This window comes from Theropithecus gelada, chromosome 12 (genome assembly GCF_003255815.1).
Source record: "Theropithecus gelada isolate Dixy chromosome 12, Tgel_1.0, whole genome shotgun sequence".
NCBI lineage: Eukaryota > Metazoa > Chordata > Mammalia > Primates > Cercopithecidae > Theropithecus > Theropithecus gelada.
This window is the reverse complement of record NC_037680.1, coordinates 109,277,048-109,304,510: the sequence shown is the minus strand read 5'-3', so window position 1 is coordinate 109,304,510 and position 27,463 is coordinate 109,277,048. Positions and strand designations below refer to the sequence as shown.

At 49.2% G+C, this 27,463-nt stretch overlaps 1 protein-coding gene across 3 annotated transcripts in view; it reads right to left on the bottom strand.

Moving 5' to 3' along the window:
* The window catches only part of EFHD1 (EF-hand domain family member D1), a 76,435-nt gene that overhangs the window by 9,414 nt on the left and 39,558 nt on the right, over positions 1-27,463 (bottom strand). For all 3 annotated transcript variants that reach the window (XM_025404634.1, XM_025404633.1, XM_025404635.1), the window contains 2 exons: positions 11,215-11,362; positions 1,483-1,617 (listed from right to left, as the gene is read on the bottom strand). In XM_025404634.1, coding sequence (XP_025260419.1) covers positions 1,483-1,617; positions 11,215-11,362 — 283 coding nt within the window. The remainder of the gene's footprint in view (positions 1-1,482; positions 1,618-11,214; positions 11,363-27,463) is intronic.

Genomic DNA, 27,463 nt, shown 5'->3' with positions numbered 1-27,463 from the left:
AAAAAAAAAAAAAAAAAAAAAAAAAAGAAGAAGAAGTCTTAAGAGATAGAATTCTGGAAGGGAAAAATATAAAATGTGAATAGTTAGTTTCAAACTGCTTTACAAAAAGTTGGGTCAAAGTTGCAGTGAGCCAAGATCCTACCACTACACTCCAGCCTGGGCAGCAGAGTAAGACTCCATCTCAAAACATAAAATAAAAAGTTGGGCTAATTCATACTTTCACCAAAAGCATCTAAGGGTGCCTCAAAAAGATAAATTATAACCCACTTCCACGTGTACTAGAGGCACACTGAAGAGGACGGACAGTCAGGGAAAGCAGCCCAGGGGACGGAACTCTTCAACATGGGTCTGGATGAAGAAGCAGTTTTCTAGGCAGAGGCATTTGGGTAGGGCGTTCAGGCAGAGGGAACAGCCGATCCAGTTGGGAAAGGCGTGGCAGCATTTGAAGGGGATGGATGAGGCTGAAGCAGGGATCAGAGCCAGATTATAACAGGTCTTGAATGCCCAGATAAGACATTCCCAGACACTCAAACCTACTTCAACTAGAGCACGTATCACCTTGCACTGGAGCAGTGGACTGAAAACTGTCCTGCTAAGCTCGGGCTGTCGACCTAGCACCTCTGCCAAGGCATCATAAGACATCTGCATGTTATATACTCAATGGATGGAGAAGACCCATCCCTGCAAAATAGCGCTTCCCTCCTCTCTACCCTCTCTGTATCATTGTGGAGCTTGCTTTCTTCACTGGACTATGTGTGTGCCCTGGGAAGGGCAACAGTTATGTCCACTTCATCCTTAGACAGAAGTTGTATCTTAGAGCTCAGTGTGGTGCCCAGCTTTGCTGGAGATGGGCTGAATCAATGCTAAGTCAGGAAGGAAGGGCCAAACCACTTTCAGAATTGGACACATGGTGCCAGTGTTTCAGGCACAATGAGTGGTTGGCTTGTCCTTGACACTGTCAGATGAGAGCACTGGGCTTTCAGCGTGGCAGAAAGATGATGAAATCTGTCTCCAAGCAGCCTCAAAGAGAAGTGAGAATTTAGAGTCCTGCTTAGGGGACTGGGCAGGCCAGGATGTGTCACCAAGGCACTCTGTCTCTGGGCAAGCTCCCAGAATAAACTAAAACGAAACTCCACAAGAGTCCCAACAGCCCATACCACCTACGAAGGGCTCACAGTGAGCCAGGCACTTGCTAAATGCTTTCATGTACATGAACTCGTTTCATCATTCAGGCAATCCTGTTGTCACCTCTCCATCATACAGATGAAGACTCTGAAGCTCCGAATGGACAGGGTATGGAGGAGGCCGACTCTGAGCTCATGTGGACTGGCACCCACTGTGCTGATTGGCAGGGGACTTGGAGGACCCTCCTGGTCTGTTTCTGCAGGTTTGCTCTGCTGAGATGAAAACGACAGCTGCCGTCTGGTGGACAGGGTGGAGGCTGGGAGTGGTTACTCCTCACAGAAGGAACGAAGCACCTACCTTGGCTTCAAAGAAGTTCTTGGCACCTTTGACGCCCTCCAGGGCCACATTGATCTCGGAGAGCTTTGCCAGCGCCATGAGCCCACTGTCCTCCTGCAGCTCCCCCGCCGCGGCCTTGTGGAAAATGAGCAGGAACTACAGGGGAAAGAAAGCAGGGAATCAGAGTCGCTGTCACTGAGAGATTCACAACCAGCCTCTGGCCCAAGCCGAAGCCACTCTGCTAATCACTTAAGAAAGGTGTTTATGTGTGCCTGTGGCAAATTATTTTTCCCCTTATCAGATTGTCAGAAATGAAAACGTGCATTTTCCCCAAGGATATAGGGAAATGGGCACCCTCATATTTATTTGAGAGTGTAAACCAATTCAAACTTTTTTTTTTTTTGAGGCAGAGTCTAGCTCTATCACCCAGGCTGGAGTGCAATGGTGTGATCTCGGCTCACTGCAACCTCTGCCTCTGGACTCAAGTGATTCTCATGCCTCAGCCTCCCGAGTAGCTGGGATTACAGGCACATGCCACCACACACAGCTAATTTTTATATTTTTAGTAGGGACGGGGTTTCGCCATGTTGGCCAGGCTGGTCTCAAACTCCTGACCTCAAGTGATCTGCCCGCCTTGGCCTCCCAAAGTGCTGGGATTACAGGCATGAGCCACTGCCCCCCGCCCTCAAACTTTTATTTATTTATTTTCTTTTTTATTTATTTATTTTTTTGAGATGGAGTTTCACTCTTGTTGCCCAGGCTGGAGTGCAACGGCGTGATCTCGGCTCACTGCAACCTCTGCCTCCCAGGTTCAAGCAATTCTCCTACCTCAGCCTCCCAAGTAGCTGGGATTACAGGGATGCACCACCATGCCTGGTTGATTTTTTTGTATTTTAGTAGAGACATGGTTTCTCCATGTTGGTCAGGCTGGTCTCAAACTTCTGACCTCAGGTGATATGCCCACCTCGGCCTCCCAAAGTGCTGGGATTACAGGTGTGAGCCACCGCACCCGGCCTATTTATTTCTTTTCTTTTCTTTTTTTTTTTTTTTAAGACGGAGTCTCGCTCTGTCGCCCAGGCTGGAGTGCAGTGGCGCGATCTGGGCTCACTATAAGCTCCGCCTTCTGGGTTCACGCCATTCTCCTGCTCCAGCCTCCCCAGTAGCTGGGACTATAGGCGCCCACCACCACGCCCGGCTAATTTTTTGTATTTTTACTAGAGACTGTGTAAGCCAGGATGGTCTCGATCTCCTGACCTCGTGATCCGCCCGTCTCGGCCTCCCAAAGTGCTGGGATTACAAGCGTGAGCCACCGCGCCCGGCCGATAATTATTTATTTTCTTGAGACAGGGTCTCACTCTGGAGTGCTGTGGTGTGATCACAGCTCACCCTTGACCTCCTGGGCTCAGGCAGTCAGTCCTGTGGCCTCCAGTTCCTGAGTAGCTGGAACCACAGCTATGTGCCACCAGACCTGGCTTTTTTTTTTTTTTTTAATTTGTAGAGACAGGGTCTTCTACGTTGCCCAGGCTGGTCTCAAACTCCTGGAAATGTTTATTGAAAATAAGATGCCTTCCAACCATTAATTCCACTGGTGGGAATTTATCCTTCAGAAACATTCCTACAATGGTTTAAACATTATCTATGAAAGTAAAAAATTAGCAGCATCCTAGTTTACAGTGACGAAAGAAAAATCAAATAAACCTGTATAAACTATTTTTTTTAAAACTAAATAACTTAATATTTCCAATGTTTTTTTAACAACTTGTATTTTTCTAGTGTGTCTCATTTTTGCATTAGATGGTTTACCTTTCTTATCATTTGCTAAAGATCTTCACAGAACCTGGTATGTTTCAAATACTTCAGCTCTGTCACTTGCCTTTTAAGTATGTTTATGCTAATTTTCAACTTTCAAAAATTTTACATATGGTGTTATGCTTAGAAAAACCTTCCTCAGCAGCAAGGTTATATAAACAAGCACCTACGTTTTTTCTACAACTTTTATGGCTTTTTTTTTTTAACCATGTAAATATTTAATCTCTGAAATTTATTTTTATTTATCATGTGAGGTTAATCATTAACCTTATTTTCTTCCAAATGGTTGGTTAGTAATCCTTGTATCATTTGTTAGTAATCCTTGTATCCACCCTTCTCCTCCAGATTCAAAATGTGACCTGAATGAATTAATCTTCAGGCCTCCAAAGAACAAACTTTTAAATAAATAAATTGGCCAAACTGGTTTTTTTTTAGATGGAGTCTCACTCTGTTGCTCAGGCTGGAGTACAATGGCTCGATCTCAGCTCACTGCTATCTCTGCCTCCCAGGTTCAAGTGATCCTCCCGCCTTAGCCTCCCAAGTAGCTGGGATTACAGGAGCGTGACACCATGCCTGGCTAATCTTTGTTTTTTTAGTAGAGATGGGGTTTCGCCATGTTGACCAAACTGGTCTTGAACTCCTAGCCTCAGGTCTCTCAAAAAGTGCTGGGATGACAGGCATGAGCCACCATGCCCAGCTATAAATTGGCCAAACTTAAATGGCAGGTCCCCCATCTTCCTGTACTCTCCCAAGGCAATTTTGTGGCTTTTTAAGTTCTCTTCTTTAAATAATTTTAATTGATTTACGCATCAAACAACTGCTATCTAAGTTTCATGATTTATTTTTCCATATGGAAAGAATATAAACTGATATGTTCCAAGCCATCATCAAAAGAGGGTCTCTCCAGGTTTTCAGGTGCTACCTAAAATGTGTGCACCCACAGGAAAATTTCAGGTTTCCAGGTCTTTTTTCATAACCCTCTTCCCTAAAAGAATGCCTTCTTTTAGGCAGGCACGGTGGCTTACACCTGTAATCCCAGCACTTTGGGAGGCCAAGGCGGGCGGATCACGAGGTCAGGAGTTCGAGACCAGCCTGACCAACATGGTGAAACCCCGTCTCTACTAAAAATACAAAAATTAGCCGGGCATGGTGGCGTGCACCTGTAATCCGTTACTCAGGAGCGTGAAGCAGGAGAATTGCTTGAACCCAGGAGGTGGAGGTTGCAGCGAGCCAAGGTCATACCATTGAACTCCAGCCTGGGCTACAGGGCGAGACTCTGTCTCCAAAAAAAAAAAAAAAAAAAAAAAGCCTTCTCAAAAGGGCAAAGAACACTACTTAAAGTAGAGTGATATGTTAAGCAACTTCTACAGGCCTTCCAAACCCTCACTTGAGTATCGTTACTGCCAAGGCTCTCAATCCCCAGAGGGAAGCGTGTTTCATGCGGGTGAGAGTCTCAACCGCCGCAACCCTGACACGCCTTGTAAGACACCCTCTTCCTTTTGCTCCCTTCAGGGTCCTAACGCCACCGTGAACATTGTCAAATACAAAGCAAGGGACACAGCAAGATGCCCACGGAGAGGCCGACGGTCAGCCCCGTTCATCCACCTGCAGCTTCAAACTCTCTCACTAGAGGCCGGCAGAGACTCAGTTTGCTGCGGATTATCAGAGCCTGAACACTGATTTGAAAGAAGACAGGCCTCTTGAAGGAGGCCAGGCCCCCCAAGAATAGGTTGGAGGTCAAGGGGATGGGGACACAGGGGTGGGAAAGATCGAACCAGCAGACTTCAGGGCTGTGGATGAGAGGCATGTGGAGAGAGGGAATGACATACCAGTCGCTCTGTGCCCTGCTATCCTTAAAGCATTTCCTTCACAGAAGGCCCCACCACATTGCTCCACGAGGCAAACAGAACAGGCAGCCCCACCAGGCCAGTGCTCTGTGGGGCCCAGACAGGCAGCTGTGAAAAGACGGAGCACTGACTGGGTGTAGTGGCTCACACCTGTAATCTCGGCACTTTGGGAGGCTGAGGCGGGCGGATCACTTGAGGTCCAGAGTTCGAGACCGGCATGACCAACATGGTGAAACTCCATCTCTACTAAAAATACCAAAATTAGCCAGGCGTGGTGGTACACAACTGTAATCCCAGCTACTCGGGAGGCTGAGGCACAAGAATTGCTTCAATCTGAGAGGTGGAGGTTGCAGTGAGGCGAGATCGTGCCACTGCACTCCAGCCTGGGTGACAGAGTGAAACCGTGTCTCAAATAAATAAATAAATAAAATAATAAAATATTTTCTAAAAAAAGAAAAGACGGAGCACCACTCCCAGCCAGCGCCCACCCAGGTGACCTCAGGGACTTTCGCCATCCCCGAGGCTTGGCCTTCTCACATCCAGAGTGGAGATGACAGTTTACGGACGGGTTCCATGAACTGGAAACATGAGGGAAAGCTCTCCTCACGGGTCCCTTCCCAGAGCTGTTTCCTCTGAACCCTCAGGTCTGGGGCAGATCCAGACCACATCGACTCACTGTGCCAGGTCAGCAGGTGACCAGCAGCATCCCCATCACACCTCAGGGGTCCCCCCTATCCCAGCCAGTTAAAGAAGGAAAAAAAACTCAGCTCAAGCTGAAAGCGCCCAGCCTTCCATGAAGCATGCCAGACATTTCCATTTATTTTGTTACAATCACCAACCACCCTAAATGACAATTTATCCAACTGCCCAGCCTTGTTTGTCTTCCTATTTATAGTCCACAAAGCCGGGCATGTGGTAGAAGAATTGGAAACTGTCCTAGCTGTGACTGTGAAGAAAGAGGGGGAGGGAAGGAGAGGTAGAAAACAAAGAGACAGCAAGAGAACTAACAAGGCTAAAAAGCCCTTTCACACGCAAGCTATGGATGCTTCTGATACACGCAGGGAATTTTTAACTTCATGGCTGCGGCTGGTGATGCAAACACTCCCTCGGTATTAGAACTCTTAGGTTGCAAGTGACAGAAATAAACTTGTTCACTTAAGCAAAAAGGAGGTATTCATTATTTAAAACAGATGTCTTGACCAGACACAGTGGCTCACGCCTGTAATCCCAGCACTTTGGGAGGCCAAGGCAGGTGGATCGCCTGAGGTCAGGAGTTCGAGACCAGCCTGGCCAACATGGTGAAACCCTGTTTCTACTAAAAAGAAAAATACAAAATTAGCTGGGTGTGGTGCTGCATGCCTGTAATTCCAGCTATTTGGGAGGCTGAGGCAGGAGAATTGCTCAAACCTGGGAGGCGGAGGTTGCAGTGAGCTGAGATTGCACCATTGCACTCCAGCCTGGGCAACAAGAGCAAAACTCTGTCTCAAAGTAAATGAATGAATGAATGAATGAATGAATGAATGAATGAATAAATAAATAAATAAATAAATAAAATAGATGTCTCAAAAACCGAAGGACGAGATGCAGTGGCCTGGAGGAGGACTGGAACTGGGAGAGGCAAAGCCCTTCGGACTGGAGGCAAGATTCCCCCTCCATCTCTCATGCTGGTCCACATGGTAGAAAGTGGGCACCCCACATTGCATTACCCCTTCCAAGAACAGCCATCTGCAGAGCCAACTCAGAGCACTTCAGCCCCAATTTCAAAATCCCAAGAGAGAGAATTCAATTGGCCTGGTGAGACCAAGGGTTCATCCATGGTCTGGTCAGCCACGGTCAGGCGGGCGGGCAGCCCAGCACAGCCAGGCTCCAGGGGCCACTGGATTCGTCTGCTTGGGCTGCCCTAACAAAATTGTGCAGACTGGGTGGCTCACACAACAGAAATGTATTTTCTCACCGTTTCAGAAGCTGGAAGTGCAAGACCAAGGTGGCAGCAAATACGGTTTCCAGTAAGGAATGTCTTCCTAGCTTGTAAAGGGCACAGAAAGAGAACTTAGTTTTCACAATGGTCACAACAGCGGGGAGAGTTATTCACACCGCTATTTTAAAGACACAAAAACTGAGCCTCAGAAGTAAAAGATCTCACTCTGGGGACCTAGCTTTGCATGGCAGACGGAGCACATGCTCTTTTCAGCCTGTGAACACAGCCCTGGTCCACTAGGGCCTTAAGCAGAGGTGGAAACCAGCACAGTGAGATAATGGAACGGGAAAGTGTGAGTGGCAGCATGTCCTTACACTCCCAGGGCCTGCATGCCTGGGGCGGCTACTAGAGATGGGACTGGGCTTGGAACTGACAAAGGGTAGACTGTGAATGTCCCTGAAGCTCTGGAATGGGGGTGCAAACAAATCACACGAACCCTTTGGAGATTTCCAAGCCTCTGATGTCTACCATCTGCTGGCCAAACCAGCAGCTAGACAAAAGCTAACCAAGCATCATGGATTCAGGGAAGAGCACCTGCGGTTGGCCCCTGAGTACAACAGAGCAGATGGGGGAATGCGTCTTAGTTCATCTGGCAATTGCAAGCCACGAAACACCCTCTCAGCTCCTGTTCCCAGAGGTCACAGCCTCACCACAGCTCTCTTCCCAGAACCTACTCCAAAGCTTCACCAAGGCAAAAGTATCTGCCTTCTATACTCTAGGGGTATTCGGGTTGGAAAGAGCCAGTGCCCCAGCAGGAGCCAAATGGGGCAGCTGTGAAGACAAGTGTGGTGGTGACAGGACAGGTCGAGTGGCACGGAGGCCACAGCCCACACCCAGCAAACCCAGATCTCTGTGGCCCTTCAGCTCCTTGGCTCTGCCATGGAAAGCTGGATGAGATCATCCAGAGGGCCATGCCCAGCCCTGTGAATCCTATCTCAGCTTCAGTGAAGGTGGAAGATTTTGGAGCCGATTTGTAGAAGGGACAAGCCCAGTTCACCACGGCTGGGGGAGGGGCTTGTGGCTGCCAGTTCTGCTCCAGGAAGAACTTCTAGCCTAGAGAGACCAATGCTTGACCCAAAGTCTCACATTAGAAACCAGGGCGCTAGCTGGGTGTGGGGGCTCACGTCTGTAATCCCAACACTTTGGGAGGCTGATGTGGGAGGACTGTTTGAGCCCAGAAGTGAGAGGCTGCAGTGAGCTGTGAAAAAACCAGGATGCCAGTACTCCAACGTTTCTGGAATAACCAAGGTTAAACACCAGGAAGCAGGGAGAGTCCTCTACTCCGAGCTCCTAAGGGCTGAAGCTGAGACATGACTGAAACTGCAGATGCTCTAAGCCTTTAATCTGATATCATCATCAAAATTATTATAATAGGCCAGGTGCAGTGGCTCACACCTATAATCCCAGCATTTTGGGAGGCCGATTGCTTGAGGCCAGGAGTTCGAGACCAGCCTGGGCAACATGGGGAAACTCTATCTCTACTAAAATTACAAAAAGTAGCCAGGCATGATGGCAAGCGCCTATAGTCCCAGCTACTCAGGAGGCTGAGGCAGGGGAATCGCTGGAACCCAGGAGGTGGAGGTTGCACTGAGCCGAGTTCACACCACTGCACTCCAGCCTAGGCAACAGAGTGAGGCTATCTCAAAAAAAAAAAAAAAAAGTTAATATAATACAGGTGGCAGATAAAACTCACAAGAACACATCTAACACATGAAATTCCCTTCCCTTGGGTGGCATCCTTGCCATGGAAGACATCTGATAGTCTTGAGACACTGTCCCTAAAATAGAAATGGCTTTCTCACAGAGGTTCTTAGCCATTTGGGGATCAGCTGTGAATGCTGTATGCACTCTTTCCGGGGAGATGCCAGTACCTCAAAATCTTGCCTGCAATTTCAGAGGTTCAAAGACCAAGTCCATTCTTGGACTGTTGGTGAGGGGGCTCCACCGGCACAGAATAAGACCCTTTATAAAATTACTTTTGAAAAAATTAGCCAGGTGTAGTGGTACACGCCTGTGGTCCAGCGACTCAGGAGGCTGAAGTGGGGGATCGCTTGAGCCTGGGAGGTGAGGGTTGCAGTGAGGTAAGACTATACCACTGCACTCCAGCCTGGGGAACAGGGTGAGACTCTGTCTCAAAAAATTAAAAAATATAGCTGGACGCAGTGGCTCATGCGTGTAATCCCAGCACTTTGGGAGGCCGAGGCAGGCAGACTGTTTGAGCTCAGGAGTTCAAGACTAGCCTGGGCAACGTGGAGAAACCCCCTCTCTACTAAAAATACAAAAATTAGCCAGGAATAGTTGTGCACACCTGTAATCCCAGCTACTTGGTGGGGACTGAGGCACAAGAATCACATGAACCCAGGAGGTGGAGGTTGCAGTGAGCTGAAATCATGCCACTGCACTCCAGCCTGGGCAACAGAGTGAGACTTTGTCTCAAAAATTTAAAAAAAATCTATTTTGGGGATGGGCACAGTGGCTCACACTGTAATCCCAACACGTTGGGAGGCCAAGACAGGAGGACTGCTTGAACTCAGGAGTTTGAGACCAGCCTGGGCAACAAAGTGAGTCCCTGTTTCTATAAACAACAACAAAAAATTTTTTTAATAAAAAATAAACTATTTTTGCATGCTGTAAAAATAAGAAGTAGCTAGACAAGGTGGCTCATGCCTGTAATCCCGGCACTTTGGGAGGCTGAGTTGGAGACCAGCCTGGGCAACATAGCAAGACTCCATCTCTACAAAAAATTTATTAAAATTAGCTGGGCATGGTGGTACATTTCTGTAGTCCCAGCTACTCAGGAGGCTGAGGTGGGAGGATGGGTTGATACTGGGAGTTTGAGGCCGCAGTGAGCTGTGATCATGCCACTGCATTCTAGCCTAGGCAACAGAGCAACCCTGTCTCAAGTAAATAAACAACAAACAAATAAATAAATAAATAATGAAAATGAAAATATAAAGAAGTATTATTCTCAAAATAACTGGGCAAGGTGGCTCATGCCTGTAATCCCAGCACTTTGGGAGGCAGAGGCAGGAGGATCGCTTGAGGCTGAGTTGGAGACCAGCCTGGATAACACAGTGAGACCTCATCTCTACAATGAATTTAAAAAATTAGACATGTGTGGTGGTATGTGCCTATAGTCCCAGCTACTCAGGAGGCTGAGGTGGGAGGATCAATGGAGGAGACTGCAGTGAGCAGTCTGGTCAAGGCTGCAGTGAGCCATAATTGAGGATTGAGCCACTGCACTCCAGCCTGGGTGATAAGCAAAGAAGACACATTATTGTATATTTCAAAATAATTAAAAGGAATAGAATGTTTCAAACACAAAGAAATGATAAACGCCTGAGGTGACAGATACCCAGATTACCCTGACTTGGTCATTACACATTGTATGCTTATATCGAGATATCACACGTAGGCCGGGCTTGGTGGCTCACGCCTGTAATTTCAGCACTTTGGAAGGCCGAGACAGAGGATCACTTGAGGCCAGGAGTTTGAGACCAGCATGGTCAACATGGTGAAACCCCATCTCTACTAAAAATACAAAAATTAGTCAGGCCTGGTGGCACACTGAAATCCCAGCTACTTGGGAAGCTAAGGCACGAATCACTTGAACCCAGGAGGTGGAGGTTGCGGTGGGCTGAGATCATACCATTGCACTCCAGCCTGGGCAACATTTTTTGAGACTGTCTCAAAAAATAATAATAGTAAAAAAATATATCACATGTCTAATATGTACAATTATTATGTATCCATAACAATTAAAAATAATTTTAAAATACGTTTAAAAATGAAAAGTTTTAATACATAAAAAAAGAATAACATTATAAAACCACCAAAATTTTGTCCCCATAAATATCCACTATGAATATTGTGGTGAACATCCTCCATATTTCTTATTATTTTATTGAAATGAGGTTATACTACCACCCATGCTGCTTTTGCCAGGCCAGAACTGGGGTTAGCTGTCTCCTAAAAGGTAATTTTGAAAGCAGAATTGCAGGTTAGATATGCAAACAGCACTCTGGAGACGCCAAACCCATTTGTGCTCCAGGGGGCTGTACACTTGAAGGTCCTCTCAGGGGCACCCCACAGGGGCTCAGGGCCAGAGCAGGCAGGTACCTCCCGGAAGCTGAGCTTGCCATCGAAGTCCTCGTCCACCTCCTTGATCATGCTCTTCAGGCCCAGGTGGGTCTGGGGGGCCCCCAGCTTCTCCATCATCAGCTTCAGCTCCATCAGGTCGATGAAGCCATCCCGCCCAGCGTCATACCTGCAGGGTCAAAGGAATGCATGACCGGGACGAAAGGACACTTGTTAGTCTCCCAAACATGTAATTCCTTTGGCTTCATTCATTGAAAAATGACTCAAATACCTCCCGCTCTGCGAGGCCGATGTGGGTCACCTGCTCCAGAGGTACCCCTCTCTCTTCAGAGAGCCTCAGGGCTTTGTATGACTCAAAGCGGATCTTGTACTACCTGTTGGTTTTCATGTCTTTTATCTCCTCAACTAAACCATAATTTCTGGAGGGTAAGAAACATGCCTTGTTTACCTTAATTTCCCCCAGTTTCGGTCCACAAACATCAAGTGAGCACCTCCTCCTAATGCTGGACATTGGAGGGGTTGCAGGAGCTGGCCCCTGACGCCCAGCACATTCGCAGGGAAGGGCTGGCAATTCCAGGAGCCTCCTCCTGGTCACTGCCCCTGGATCTCTCCTACGGCCATTCTGAACAGCTCGTCCTGGGTCTAGGGAAGTTGGTTCCCACCCCTGTGTGCGGCCGTGACTCTGGCTCATGATTCCCCTTTGGTTCGCTCGTCTTGTCTCCAGCTCTGAATGGCTGTGTCTGCCGAGAGGGCTCTGACTATCCTCTAACAGGGCCACCCCTCTGCTCACTGGCCCCCGAGCCCCCAGCCAGGAAACAAACCCAGCCTCACCAGGTAGGGACCGGCCCTATCCCCTCCTGGCCCAGCCATCATCAGCCCTCTGTGCTCTGCTTCCTCCAAGCCACTTCCCCCATTACAGGATTTCTCCACAGAAATCCCTGGCTCTCCTCCCTTCAAGCATTTCCCGTCACCCAGAGACTCCTTGTTGCTCAGGTATGAATACCTTGCTCTAAAAACAAATCAGTTTACAACAGCCAAAAGGTGGGAACAATGCAAGTGTCCGCGGACAGATGAAAGGAGAAATGAAACAGGGTATAGCCAGCCAGGCGTGGTGGCTCACACCTGTAATTCCAGCACTTTAGGAGGCCAAGGCGGGCGGATCACCTGACATCAAGAGTTCGTGGACCAGCCTGGCAAACATGGTGAAACCCTGTTTCTACCAAAAATACAAAAATTAGCTGGGTATGGTGGTACATGCCTGTAATCCCAGCTACTCGAGAAGCTGAGGTGGGAGAATTGCTTGAACCTGGGAAGCGGAGGCTGCAGTGAGCCAAGATCACACCACTGCAGTTCAGGCTGGGTGACAGAGTGAGACTCCGTCTCAAAAACAAAAAGCGGGTATATTCGTATATCCACACAATGGAATATGGTATGTTTATACAAGGGAATATTGTTTGGCAATAAAAAGGAAGGGAATGCTAACACACCGGTGAACCTTGAGGGCATTCTGCTAAGTGAAACAAGCCAGCCACAAAAAGGCAAATCCTGTATGGTTCCACTTCTGTGATGTTCTTACAGTAGTCAAATTCATAGAGACAGAAAGTGGATGAGTGGTTGCCAGGGGCTGGGAGACAGGGGCATGGGAATTAGTGTTCAACGGGTAGAGATTCAGCTTGAGATGAGAAAAAGGTTCTGGCGATGGATGGTGGTGATGGCAGCACAATAACATGAATGTACTTAATGCTGTCCACTTACATGGTTAAAGTGGTCAGAGGTTTTGGGGTTTTTTTGTTTTTGTTTTTGTTTTTGTTTTTGAGACAAAGTCACGCTCCGTCGCTCAGGCTGGAGTGCAGCTGCACGATCTCTGCTCACCACAACCTCCACCTCTCAGGTTCAAGTGATTATAGTGCCTCAGCTTCCCAAATAGCTGGGATTACAGGTGTGCACCACCACACCCAGCTAATTTTTGTTTTTTTTGTTTTTGAGGTGGAGTCTTTCTTTGTCACCCAGGCTAGAGTGCAGTGGCACAATCTCGGCTCACTGCAACCTCTGCCTCCTTGGTTTAAGCAATCCTCCTGCCTCAGCCTCCCAAGTAGCTGGGATTACAAGTGGGTGCCACCACACACAGCTAATTTTTGTATTTTTAGTAGAGATGGGGTTTCACCATGTTGGCCAGGCTGGTGTCGAACCCCTGACCTCACGTGATCTGCCTGCCTTGGCCTCCCAAAGTGTCGGGATTGCAGGCATTAGCCGCTGCACCTGGCCTGGTCAGTTTTATGTTAAGTGCATTTTACCACAATATTTAAAAAATTAAATAAATAAGGCTGGGTATAGTATCATAGGCCACCTGCAGTCCCAGCTACTTGGGAGACTGGGGTGGGATGGTCGCTTCAGCCCAGAAGTTTGACTGTATCCAGCCCAGGCAATGTAGCAAGACCCCATCTCCTAAAAAAATTAATAAAGGGGCTGGGTGTGGTGGCTCACACCTGTAATCCCAGCACTTTGGGAGGCTGAGGCAGGCAGATCACGGGGTCAGGAGATCGATATCGAGACCATCCTGGCTAATACGGTGAAACCCCATCTCTACTAAAAATACAAAAAATTAGCCGGGCATGGTGGCGGGCGCCTGTAGTCCCAGCTACTCAGGAGGCTGAGGCAGGAGAATGGCGTGAACCCGGGAGGCGGAGATTGCAGTGAGCTGAGATTGTGCCACTGCACTCCCGCCTGGGTGACAGAGAGAGACTTCATCTCAAAAAAAATAAAATAAAATAAAATGAATAAATAATAAATACAAATTTAAAGATTAAACAAATCAAGCTTCCTCACTGATCTGGTTTGGACCTGCATCCCCACCAAATCTCATGTCGAATTGTAGTCCCCAGTGTTGGAGGTGGGACTTGGCGGGAGGCGGTTGGATCATGGGGGTGGATTTCTCATGAATGGTTCAGCACCATCCCCTTGGTGCTGTTCTTGTGATAGTGAGTTCTTGTGATAGTGAGTTCTTGCAAGATCTAGTTGTTCAAAAGTGTGCAGCACCTCCCCGCTTGCTCTGTCTTGCTCCTGCTCTGGCCATGTAAAGTACTCCTCCCCCTTCACCTTCTGCCATGCTTGTAAGTTTCCTGAGGCCTTCCCAGAAGCCAAGCACACACTGCCATATTTCCGGTACAGCCTGAGGAACTGTGCCTGAGCCAATTAAACCACTTTTCTCATAAATTAGTCTCAGGTTTTTCTTTGTTGCTGTTTGAGAACTGACTCATCCACTCATTACCCATCTGCATTCCCCCCAACACAGCCTCAGTAACAAAAACCCACCATTATTGAGAACAACCACTACCCACCAAGAAATGTAGCCTGTGGGCACCTAGGAATCTAGTGCTGTGGGCTGGAGTTATTTAAGGCTCCCAAGGTCAGGCTGGAGAGGAGGCCCAGGAATCCCTGACAGGCTCCCCTCCAGTCACAGTGGCCAACTCGTGCCGTTCCTCCCACCCAGCCACCCCCTCTGTGCCTTCCTCTATGGTCTTCCTGTGCCCGGGAGCTCAGGGAGCCACTCGCTTCCTCCTCAGCTGTCCAATAGCACCCACTGTCCATCCTTCTCTGGGACAGCATTCACCACCTTCCTCTGGTGGGTGCTATTTTTATTTCTTGTGTTTTTTTTCCTCAATGCCCTCACTTTAACAGTATGCTGGCTACTTCTTACTCAAGCAGCTGTGTGCTCAGCGCGGCCTCCTCGCTGGCAGAGTTACATTGCAAGGCACTAAAGGACACAGACAAGATCACCGGATGGCTGTCAGTGAGCTTTGAGGAACCGTGAAGGATGAGACAGGTGTTCCAGATCTGGAAACAAGCAAGGTGCTTCTGGGTTTCCCAGAAGTAGTCAGAGTATGTGAATCACAGATGCATCAGCCCAGGATCTAGCGTTGCCACAGGATGGTTTGTGAGCACTTTAAGAAGGGAAGCAATGATTTCCATGGGTTCACTGAAAATGACTTGGGCATGGACCTCACTTACCTGTTTTTTAAGCTTTTTTTTGAAAAGACAGCTTTACTGAGATATAATTCACATACCATAAAACTCACTGTACAGTGCATGGATTTTTATATATTCAGGTTGTGCCAACATCATTACCATGTAATTCCAGAACGTTTGCATCACCCTAAAAAGAAACTGGTACCCATTTGCAGTCATTTCCCACTCCCCTCTTGCCACCCCTCCCCCCTAGCAACTACTAGCCTTTCTGTCTCTATGGATTTGCCTCTTGTGGACATTCTGTTGCCCAACAATATTCCACTGTATCAATATACCATATTTCGTTTCTTCACTCATCAGGTGATGGACATTTGGTTGTTTCCACCTTTCGGCAACACCTTATGAACAGTGTTGCTTTGAACGTTCATATACAAGTGTTTGGACATATATTTCCATTTTCTTGTGTATATACCCAAGATTGGAAATGCTGGGTCACATGCTTATTTACTTGTGAAACGTTACTGTCAAGTTGGTCTAATGGAAAACCACAGCTGACCTGATGTCACCACTCAGGGTGAGCAATGCCCTATAGCAGGCCTTTGGGGGAAGATAAACAGGTATGGATACACTTAGGCGGAATGGCTGTTAGTTACAGCCACCCGGAAAGGGTGCTGACTCTCAGATTTGCTATTGACACAAAGTTGGGGCACAATCTAGGCCCAAAAGATCTCAGCAAGCTGGTGTGATGTCCACAGATAAAATATAGCAAAGAAAAATGCAAGGTCCTGGCCGGGCACAGTGGCTCATGCCTATAATCCCAGCACTTTGGGAGGCCAAGGTGGGTGGATCATCTGAGGTCAGGAGTTCGAGACCAGCCTGACCAACATGGTAAAACCTCATCTCTACTAAAAATACAAAAAATTAACCGGGTGTGGTGGCGCATGCCTGTAATCTCAGCTACTCAGGAGGCAGAGGCAGGGGAATCACTTGAACCCAGGAGGCAGAGGTTGCAGTGAGCTGAGATAGCGCCATTGCACTCTAGCCTGGGGAACAGAGTGAAACTCAGTCTTAAAAAAAAAAAAAAAGAGAAAAATGCAAGGTCCTAAACGAAGAATTACCATAGGATTCAATGGATGTCTGGACACTAGTATTCTCTCTTTTTTTTTTTTTTTTGAGATGGAGTTTCACTCTTGATGCCCAGGCTGGAGTGCAGTGGCGCGATCTCAGCTCACTGCAACCTCCGCCTCCTAGGTTCAGGTGATTCTCTTGCCTCAGGCCTCCCGAGTAGCTGGGATTACAGGCGTCCACCACCATGGCCAGCTAATTTTTTGTATTTTTAGTAGAGACAGGGTTTCATCATGTTGGCCAGATTGGTCTCGAACTCCTGACCTCAGGTGATCCACCCGCCTCGGCCTCCCAAAGTGCAGAGATTACAGGCGTGAGCCACCGTGCCTGGCTGACACTAGTGTTCTTAGCATCATTATTCACAATCACCAAAAGGGGGAAACAACCCAAATGCCCATTGACAAAATGTGATCTACACAAACAATGGAATTCCATTCAGCAGTGAAAGGGAAGTGAACTCTGACACATGCTCCCAGGCTACAGTGTGGATGAACCTTGAACACATTGTGCCAAGTGAAATAAGCCAGTCACAAAAAGGGCACCTCACTGTATGAATTCACTCATCAGGTCCCTAGAGTAGTCAAAATCATCGAGACAGAAGTAGAATGGTGGCTGTCAAGGGCTGGGGAAGAGAATGCGGAGTTAGTGTTGAATGGGGACAGAGTTTCAGTTTAGGAGGGTGAAAACATTCTGGAAATGGATGACAGTGATGGTTGCATTATAACGTCAATGTTGTTGCCACTGAACTCTGCACTCAAAAATGGTTAAAAATGTTTTAAAAATGGTGAATTTTGCTGGGTGCAGTCAGTCATGCCTGTTATGCCAGCACTTTGGGAGGCCCAGGCAGGAGAATCACTTGAGCCTAGGAGTTTCAGATCAGCCTGGGCAACAAAACAAGACCCCATCTCTACAAAAAAATTAAGAAAGTACCTGAGTGTGGTGGCCCACGTCTGTGGTCCCAGCTACTTGGGAGGCCAATGGGGGAGGATCACCTGAGCACACGAGTTTGAGGCTACAATGAGCTGTGATCACTCTAGCCTAGGTGACAGCATGCAAGCCTGTCTCAAACAAAACAAAATAGCTAAATTTCACATTATGCATATCTTACCACAGTTTTTAAAAAATGCAAGGTACTGGCTCGGAGTGGTGGTGCATACCTCCAATCCCAGCACTTTGGGAGGCTGAGGTGGGAAGGTTGTTTGAGCCTAGGAGTTCAAGACCAGCCTGGGCAACATAGTGAGACCCTGTCTCTTCAAAAATATAAAAAAATTAGCAAGGCATAGTGACATGTGCCTGTGGTCCCAGCTCCTCAGAAGGCTGAGGCAGGGGGATCATTTCAGGCCTGGGAGGTCAAGGCTGCAATGAGCCGTGTTCACACAACTGCACTCCAGCCTGGATGACAGAGTGAGACCCTGTCTTAAAACAAAAAACAAAAAACAAAACCAAAAAAAAAGCAAAGTACTAAAACTGAGACCCCCACAAGCTGACTTCCCCAGCACAGGTTTTGAGACAAATGGCACTCACTTGCACCTGTGACCACACCTTCAGGGGACTGGGATGCTACAGTGAGTCAGGGAGGCTGCCAAAAACTTGTGGGCAAAATAAATCATAGTGGCAAGTACAAAAAGTCCTGAATCCCGAATGCAGGGGCCACAGTCCTGTCTACCCCATCATGGCCTGCCCCACTCCACGCAGACCTCACACTGCAGGGAGGCCATGGGCCTGGTCAGCGGGAAGCACCCAAGAAGAAGAATGGACTTAAGACCCCACACAAGGACAGGGTGGAAGGAACCAGTGGGATTTGGCAGAGCTGCCTTCAGATGTTGCCCAGGGGCCCAAAGGGTGCCAGAACTGGGCTCTGTGCATGGAAATGGGTGAGACAGGCTTCAGCTAAGTGCAAGGAGGTACCTTCTGGCAAAATGGCCAACTGGAACTAGACCTGAGAAGTAAAGAGCTTGCACAAACCAGCTGGGAGGGACAGTCTCTGTTACATGGAGTCCCAAAGTAAACAGGTTCAGTGTGGAACTTTCCAGAGCCTTCCATATGTGTCCAAAACTTACAAGAGGGAAATAGAGCGCACAGACTCATCTGACCACACAGTCCTCTGCATTTGGGGATTTTCCGTTGAGAAGATGCACCTTGGCAATGCAGTGCTTCAAGAAAACCCTCTGAGAAGCACTTTTCTGGTCAAGTCAGCCTTAGCAGGGGTGGCCCAGTTAAATGACCACTAAGGGCAGGTACAGTGGCTTGAACCTGTAATCCTAGCTACTCCAGAGGCTGAGGCAGGAGGACTGCTTGAGCCCAGCAGGTCAAGTACAGCCTGGGCAACACAGTGAGATCTATCTCTTAAAAAAGAAAAACATGACTACTAAGGTCCCTTCAGTGCCAAGATTCTGGATAAACGTCTTCTGCCCACTGCTCACTGCCCAGCACACACAGCGTGTTCCAACAGAATTCACAGAAAAGGCTGAAGTGATGAATGTGGTGCATTTGAGAAGCGAATCATTTGGGACGTGAACAAAGAGTGAGCAGAAAGGAAGGAGAGTGAAGCGAGTAAGGGAGGAACTGAAAAGCCTGGGTGTAAGGAGACAGCAGTGCCCAGGAACAAGAGATAAACTGGTTAGGCAGATGGGAAGATAAATAAAGGTCAGGGAATAGGCAGGAATCTGTCCTCAGCTGGGAGAGGAAGGACCAGGGAGACGGCTTCCCAGCCCACCTAAGCCGGAGCTAGCACAGCCTCCCGCAGACACAGAGCGGCTGTCGCATGTGAGGGGAAAGAGGCTCTCCCAACACAGGGAGGGGTATGAGAAAAGCCATCCTTGGGCAGGGCACAGTGGCTCACGCCTGTAATCCCAGCACTTTGGGAGGTCGAGATGGGAGGGTCAACTGAGGTCAGGAGCTCAAGACCAGCCTAGCCAACATGGTGAAACCCTGTCTCTACTAAAAATACAAAAAACTAGCCAGGTGTGGTGGCAGATACCCATACCTGTAGTCCCAGCTACTTGGGAGGCTGAGGCAGGAGAATTGCTTGAACCAGGAAGGTGGAGGTTGCAGTGAGCCAAGACTGTGCCACTGCACTCCACCCTGGGTGACAGAGTGAGACTCTGTCTCAAAGAAAAAGAAAAGTCATCCATTTACCCCTGGGGTTCAAACTGAGAGGAGTCTAGAAGACTTGGGAAACCTTCCTTTCAGGTCCCAAAGCCTGCAACATTCTCCAGGCCTAACAAAAAGGTCAAATATGTCAAAAAAGACCTCAGCAAGCTCAGGGCAATATTGAAGGAATTCCAACTTCTTCTTCTTCTTTTTTTTTTTGAGACGGAGTCTCGCTCTGTCGCCCAGGCTGGAGTACAGCGGTGCAATCTCAGCTCACTGCAACTTCGGCCTCCCGGGTTCAAGTGATTCTCGTGCCTCAGCCTCCCGAGTAGCTGGGATTACAGGCACCCACTACCACGCCGCCTAATGTTTGTATTTTTAGTAGGGACGGGGTTTCTCCATGTTGGTCAGACTGGTCTTGAACTCCTGACCTCAGGTGATCCGCCTGCCTCGGTCTCCCAAAGTGCTGGGAATACAGGCCTGAGCCACCAGGCCTGGCCCCAACTTATTTAAATGGGCAAGAAAATTTGGTTCAACTCCTTTGGAGAGAATGTGCCCGGAAACAGAAGCCCACCAGCCCAGTGGGCAAGTCCCGTAGAGGGAAAAGGGCCGTTGGTGTTCTGCTGAGAGCCACCAGCTGGGCACAGGAATAAAGTGAGTGTGAAGCTGTGACCGTGTCATGTGGAGGGGAGAAGGGCAGGAGAGAAAGGAATCCTGAGCCAAGCACCCTCTTCAATCCCAGCTGCTCAGTCAGGGCTGCTTTCTTTTGTTCCTGCTAGAAGCATCAGCCAAGTTCCCTTTATTTAAGTCCTGGCAGGACTCTAAAGCTACCACAGGCTGGGCGCGGTGGCTCATGCCCGTAATCCCAGCACTTTGGGAGGCTGAGGTGGGCAGCTCTCTTGAGGTCAGGAGTTGAAGACCAGTCTGGCCAATGTGGTGAAACCCCATCTCTACGAAAAATACAAAAATTAGCCGGACCTAGTGGCGTGTGCCTGTAATCCCAGCTACTCGAGAGGCTGAGGACTCGAGAGGCTGAGGCAGGAGAATTGCTTGAACCTGGGAGGCAGAGGTTGCAGTGAACCAAGATCATGCCACTGTACTCCAGCCTGGGTGACAGAGTGAGACTCCATCTTGGAAAAAAAAAAAAAAAAAACCGCCAGGCACAGTGGCTCATGCCTGTAATCCTAGCATTCTGGGAGGCCTAGGCAGGTGGATCATCTGAGGTCAGGAGTTCGAGACCAGCCTGGCCAACATGGCAAAACTCTGTCTCTAATAAAAATACAAAAATTAGCCAGGCGTGGTGGTAGGTGCCTATAATCCTAGCTACTCAGGAGGCTGAGGCAAGAGAAACGCTTGAACCCGGGGGACAGAGGTTGCAGTGAGCCAAGATTGCACCACTTCACTCTAGCCTGGGCAAAAGCGTGAAACTCCGTCTCAAAAAAGAAAAAACCAACCAACCAACCAAACAAACAAAAAGAAAAAAATAATAAAAAGAAAAAAACAATAGAGCTACCACATCAGGGGCACCCTCTCTCCTACGGAGCCAGGATATGTACACCAGAAACCTGTCTTTCTCTCTTCAAAGTGACCCTTGGAGGGTTTGTCTACAGTCACTTCCTTTAGGGCCTGGATTTGCAAGACAGGCAGGAAAAACCTCACATGTCTTTATCATCTCGCTATTTTATCTGCTTCTCTCAAAATGCCTGATGTCTACATAGGGCACGGCACACAACAGGGTTCCAAACATGTAGTAACTACAACTGGTCGGCCTTGCAGTTCACAAGGCATTGTCTCATGTACTGATCCTTTTGATCTTCACAACAGTCCTGTGAAGAATTAATCACAGCCGCCTGCCTTTATGGGTGCCTGAGAGCTTAGAAGTGCCAGGCACTGTCCTAAATTACCTCACTGAACACAGCAGTGCTGTGAAGTGGTTATTAGTAGCCCCGCTTCATAGATGGTGAAAACTGAAGTAAGTGAATTCGTAGGGATCAGAATGAACCTGGGGTTTCAAGCAGATGCTAAGCTTTCAAGTATAGTAGGAACGATGTGCCCGTGAACTTGGAAGGGGCTAGAGAAAGCACAGTGTGTGCTCGGTGTTCCCATGTCCAGGTCACTGTTGTGAGAGTTAGACATTTGGCAATTATGTCTCAAGATGTAGACAGAAATGATAGAAGTCATGTTTCTGAATATTTGTGGATTCTGATTGTGGCCTCAAAGCATGGACCCGTGGCTACCGACATATGCAAAGGAATTCATTGTTCGCCAAGAGGAATGCTGATGTTACCGCCTTGCAGACATTCAGAGAAACAGTCTCACCAGCTATGCCCTTCAAATAAATGTCATCTGATGTAATCCTTCAAGGCTCCTCTGAGGGGTTGTGGTGCTGTTTGGCTGATGGAGAAACAGGCCCACCAACGTCGATCAGCACAAGATCACCAGGCCCAAGGACGACCCCCAGCCTGACCCCCTAACCCGCAGCTCTGCCCCAGGCTGGGTGATGTGGCCAGAGGAGTTGGGTTTTAGGGAAGTGAGACTTGATTTTCAGGTCAGTCCTCATCATGCCAAGGTTGCCCCTCCAAAACAGTTCACAAAGACAGAAACTGGAGTTAGGTATTTGTTTTGTTTGTTTGTTTTTTGAGATGGAATCTCCCTCTGTTGCCGAAGCTGGAGTGTAGTGGTGCAATCTCAGCTCACTACAACATCTGCCTTCGGGGTTCAAGCGATTCTCTTGCCTCAGCCTCCTGAGTAGGTGGGACCACAGGACCCTGTCATTTTTTGTATTGGAGTTAGGTGTTTGAAAGATAAAGGAAAATAAACAAGATAAAGAATCCTCAATGTGCTCATCACACAGGCAGGTGTGGCTGAAGGAAGCTGGGGGTGAGGGGCTCAGCCTCCCAGGTAGGGTCCAGGGCCAAACACACTGGGGGGAAGGGGGAACACTTATCTTTAACCTGCTAGAAGGTTCTCCAAGCAACGGCAATGTGAAAGTCCCTTAAGACAAGGCTACCTGCAAACAGGAGATCTTATACCAAACTTTTGAGCCTCTGGGAAAGGCAAATGAAGGTGGATTTGTTTTCTTCATTCTTGAAAGGTCTGTTGCTCCCTCTCCTTCCATGAAAATGCTATCGCATTCCTTGCAATTTGGAATCCAGCCATGTAGAAAGGGAACCCCATGGAGTAGCACACCTGGCACCCCTCCCCTGGGCAAAGATGCCCTTCCCAGCCCTGGAGCACCTGGAAGCGGGAGGCCTGGGGAGGGAGGACCAACCTCAGTCCAGGAGGGAGGCGCTGGCCCCAGTGAGGCCTCACAGAGCCCCAGCCCTGGGCCCAATTGACCGGGACCTGCTTTCTCCCCACAAGCTTGGCCTAACCCTGGATCCCTCCCTCCTTATTTCAAATGATCACCATCTTTCCTTTTTCTCCCCATAGCCTACATCTTTCAAATGCTGTCAGGCTTACTGGAGTTCCCCTGAGCTCCCAGCTCCTTCTCTGCCAACATCTTAGCTCGTTTTTTCCCTATAATTTAAACTTTAATCCATATACATATATATTTTTAATTAAAGGCAATCCAGAATAGACCAAGTGTGGTGGCTCACACATGTAACCCCAGCACTTTGGGAGGCTGAGGCGGGTGGATTGCCTGAGGTCAGGAGTTCAAGATCAGCCAGGCCAACATGGTAAAACCCCGTCTCTACTAAAAACACAAAAATTAGCCAGGCATAGTGGTGGGCTGTAATCCCAACTAGTTGGGAAGCTGAGGCACAAGAATTGCTTGAACCCTGGAGGCAGAGGTTGCAATGAGCCGAGATCGCACCACTGCACTCCAGCCTGGGTGATAGAGTGAAACTCAGCCTCAAAAAAAAAAAAAAAAAAAGGTGGCCAGGCATGGTGGCTCACACCTGTAATCCCAGCACTTTGGGAGGCCAATGCGGGCAGATCACTTGAGGTCAGGAGTTCGAGACCAGCTTGGCCAACATGGTGAAACCCTGTCTCTAGTAAAAATACAAAATTAGCCGTGTGTGGTGGCGCATGCCTGTAATCCCAGCTACTCAGGAGGCTGAGACAGGAGAATCGCTTGGACCTGGGAGGTGGAGGTTGCAATGAGCCAAGATTGCGCCATTGCACTCCAGCCCGGACAACAAGAATGAAACTCCTTCTCTCAAAAAAAAAAAAAAAAAAAAAAAGGCAACCCAGGATAGTAAAGAAAAACTACCCATAAAAAGACCCTGCAGCCCTGTTTGCATCCTAGAATTTTCTTGTGGACTTGTGGTTTTTTCCCAAATTTTCCATTTTCTCAGTCCCTTTCATCTTTGTTATTGTTACTTTTTAGAGATAGGCCTTCGCTATGTTGCCCAGGCTGGAGTGCAGTGGCTATTCACAGGAGAAATCCCACTGCTGATTAGCACGGGAGTTTTGACCTGCTGCGTCTGACCTGGGCCAGTTCACCCCTCTTTAAGCAGCCTGGTGATCCCCCTAACCCCACCTCCCCTCTTGGGAAGTCACCGTATTGATGCTGAGCTCAGTGTGGGCACCTGATGGGCACAGAGCACAGAAAGCCCAGAACTCCTGGGCTCAGGCGATCCTCCCAAGGGGCTGGAACTCCAGGCATGTATCACCACGCTCAGTCCCTTTCATCTTTATATTCTCCAGACTCTGTTAGGGGGAGACTCTGGTTCCACTGGCACTTGGGATGATTCCAAACCAGCCCCACCACCCTCTTGGGAGAGACTTGGCCCCATCTGTAACCCAAGAGTGCCATGAGCCTTGTGTGTCTTGCAGAGTGGTCAAGGGGCCCAAAGGAAATCATCCCCTTGCATAGCACACGGGCCCAGGTAAGCTATCAGTGAGGAGCCTGTTTTTTTAAAGTAGCACCTGTCTGCGGTCATGAGGAAGCAGACAGTTCCCAGGGCTTCCACTCTAACAAGCTGCTCACACCCAGCTTGTCCCAGACAGCCTCATCTTTAGCCTTCTGGGGAAAACCCAAACCCACCACCTGCCGTGGTCACTGTTTGTGCTGCTGCTCCACAAAGCCTCCTGAGTGACTCTTAGGGCCCAGCCCTATCAGAGGATAAGGCCTGCCTCTCCAGGCCCCCTGGAAAAGGCTTCTCAACTCATCTAATAGTTGAGGCCACCACTGAGCAGTGGAGTGAGGCGCGACTGCCTGGGTCACTTGATCATCTGCTGCTGTGCATGCCCACTGCCTGGGAAAGCCCCCAGATCCGCCAAAGGGCCTGAGGTGACTCTGACCCCAACCCCACCCAGGGCCAGCTAGCAAAAGGACAGCAGCAAGGGACAATGGCTGGTCTCCGGCATCCTCCCGGTTTCAGGCCCGTGAGTCAGTCACTTATTCTCTTGGCTTCCACTGTGCAGAGCCCCTGGGCTTTCTTGGTTTTCCAACTTCCCTACCAGGAATTATCCTGCCATTCATGGAGAAAGACTTGGCCGGCCTTTGTCCACCAGAGGCTCAGCTGTCGGAAAGTCCCCAGGGACCCCTCAGATAGGGTGTTCTCAGGAGGGCAGCAGTGCCCCAGAACACGCCTTAGTGATGGGAGGGGGTTGCCTGCACCTCAGGGACACCAGGACACAAGAGCACCTGCTTCTCTTCACACAGAAAGGCTTGGAATAGAAATCACGCATTGCCTTTTTCAATAGCCAGGCTCTGGCCCCACAAAGTGAGGTCCCCAGACCAGAGCATCACGGTCACCCAGGGGTATTAGAAACGCAGTCTCATGTTCCACCGAGACCCCCAGACCTGCTGAATCAGAGCCTGCATTTTCACAAGCCCCCCACATCACGTTCAACATTCAACGTGCCACACCCTGGACACGTTCAAGGCAGAGAAGGGCGACAGAGACTACACCCACCGGCAGGTGGTCTTCTCAGGGGCCCTCCTGGGGTTAACCTGTGGGTGTCCCCAGCTGTGCCTATCTAGATGAGCCTCGGGGACTCCCTAAGGTCACAGGACTGTAGTCCCTCCTCCCTACATCCCTGCCTGCAAGGTTCTCTGAGTTTCTAGTTTTCTCTGGTTGTGTGGGTCCTCCCCAGCTGTCAAATCACCTGCTCCTCCTTCCTACCCATCCAGCTGCGGGCTGGGAAACAGTCACTCCCAATGCTCTAGCTGCATGCAGAGGGAGGGTGGGCAGGGTGGGCAGGCTCTGAAAAAGGGCCAGGGGACTCAGAGATACAAAAGCTTTGACCCAAAGTTTTCATCATACAATCAAACCACTCATAGCCACTTTTGTCCAATGAGCTCCCAGTTCACCTTGTGCCCCAAACACTCGGCTTATGCACTCACTGCAGTGAGTGTGATAATAGCTCACTGCAGCCTCCAACTCCCAGGTTCAAGCAATCCTCCCGTCTCAGCCTCCTGCCTAGCTGGGACCACAGATACATACCTCCTATGCCCAGATAGTTTTTCACGTTTTTGTAAAGACAGAGTTTTGCCACATTGCTCAAGCTGGTCTTGAACTCCTGGACTCAAGCAATCCTCTTGCCTCGGCCTCCCAGAGTGCCGGGACTATAGAAGTGAGCCACCTTGCCAGGTCTGCATAAAAGTTCTGATAGGAAGCCAGGCGTAGTGGTTCACGCCTGTAATCCCAGCACTTTGGGAGGCCAAGGCAGGTGGATCGCCTGAGGTTAGGAGTTCAAGACCAGCCTGGCCAACCTGGTGAAACCCATTTCTACTAAAAATACAAAAATTAGCGGGGCATGGTGGTGGGTATCTGTAATCCCAGCTACTTGGGAGGCTAAGGAAGGAGAATCACTTGAACCTGGGAGGCGGAGGTTTCAGTAAGCCGAGATCGCACCATTGCACTCCAGCCTGGGCGACAAGAGCAAAACTCCGTCTCAAAAAAAAAAAAAAAGTTCTGATAGGAGAGTCCTGAGGGGCCAGGAAACTGGGTTGGAAGGGCCCCTGGAAACCTAGTTCTTCTGGCATTCCCAGGAGCCCTGTGGATATCAGGGAACAGATGTTCCCAAACAACACGGGGTTTCCACACTAGACTCCATTCAGGCTGTGCCTGGTACAGTTCCAGCAGTGCCAAGGTCAGGGAAGGAAACGGCCAGTGGGAGGCCCCAACGAGGGGGTATACAGCGGCCCAGGGGGCACAGGTCTCAGAGCAGGCCAGGGCAGCAGCCCAACACAAGCAGACTACGGGGCACTCGGCCATCACCCCAAGTGGGAGACAAGGACACCCTGGGCTGCCACCCGTGCAGCTCTCGACATTTCCTCTCCACCCACTGCTGCCAGAAGGACCTTTTCCTGCGTTGCCCACTCCAGGCCCACACCACCTTAAACCCAGCAGCCCTCAGTGGAAAGAACACTGGGCTGGAACATGAGTGCCCTAATTAAAGCCATGACTGCACACCGAGTGGTCACGAGGTCTTGTGCACAACCTGAGAAGGTGGTCACTTACCTTTTTCCAGGTCTCACTTACAGGTGTGTGCCCATGTGGGTCAGTGGCTCTGCTGGAGGGAACCGCATAACCCCACTGAAGGCTCACATTACCTCCCACGGCCATGAGGAGCTGTGCAGCTCCTCTCAACAGTCATCAGGGCCTCACTGAAGTTGCAGCCGGCAGAGCTCAGAAGCCTCCACAGAGGTCAAGGTGCCTACTCTGCCATGGCCCTGGGTCCAGCCCTGGGCCGGGCATGGGGACTGCAGGAAGCGGTTAGCCACTTTTGGCCATGAACATTCTGTCTCTGCTTTCCCAGGGAAAATCTGGAGCAGGAGGCAGCTTCATAAGAATCAGCAATAACCAGCAGGGCACAGTGGCTCACGCCTGTAATCCCAGCACTTTGCGGGACTGAGGTGGGTGGGGATCACCTGAGGTCAGGAGTTCAAGACCAGCCTGGCCAACATGGTGAAACCCCGTCTCTACTAAAAATACAAAAATTAGCTGGGCATGGTGGCATATGCCTGTAATCTCAGCTACTAGGAAGCTGAGGCAGGAGAACAGCTTGAACCCAGGAGGCAGAGGTTGCAGTGAGCCAAGATCATGCCACTGTACTCCAGCCTGGGCGACAGAGTGAAACACTGTCTCAAAAAAAAAAAAAAAAGAAGAGAAAAGAAGAGAGAGAATCA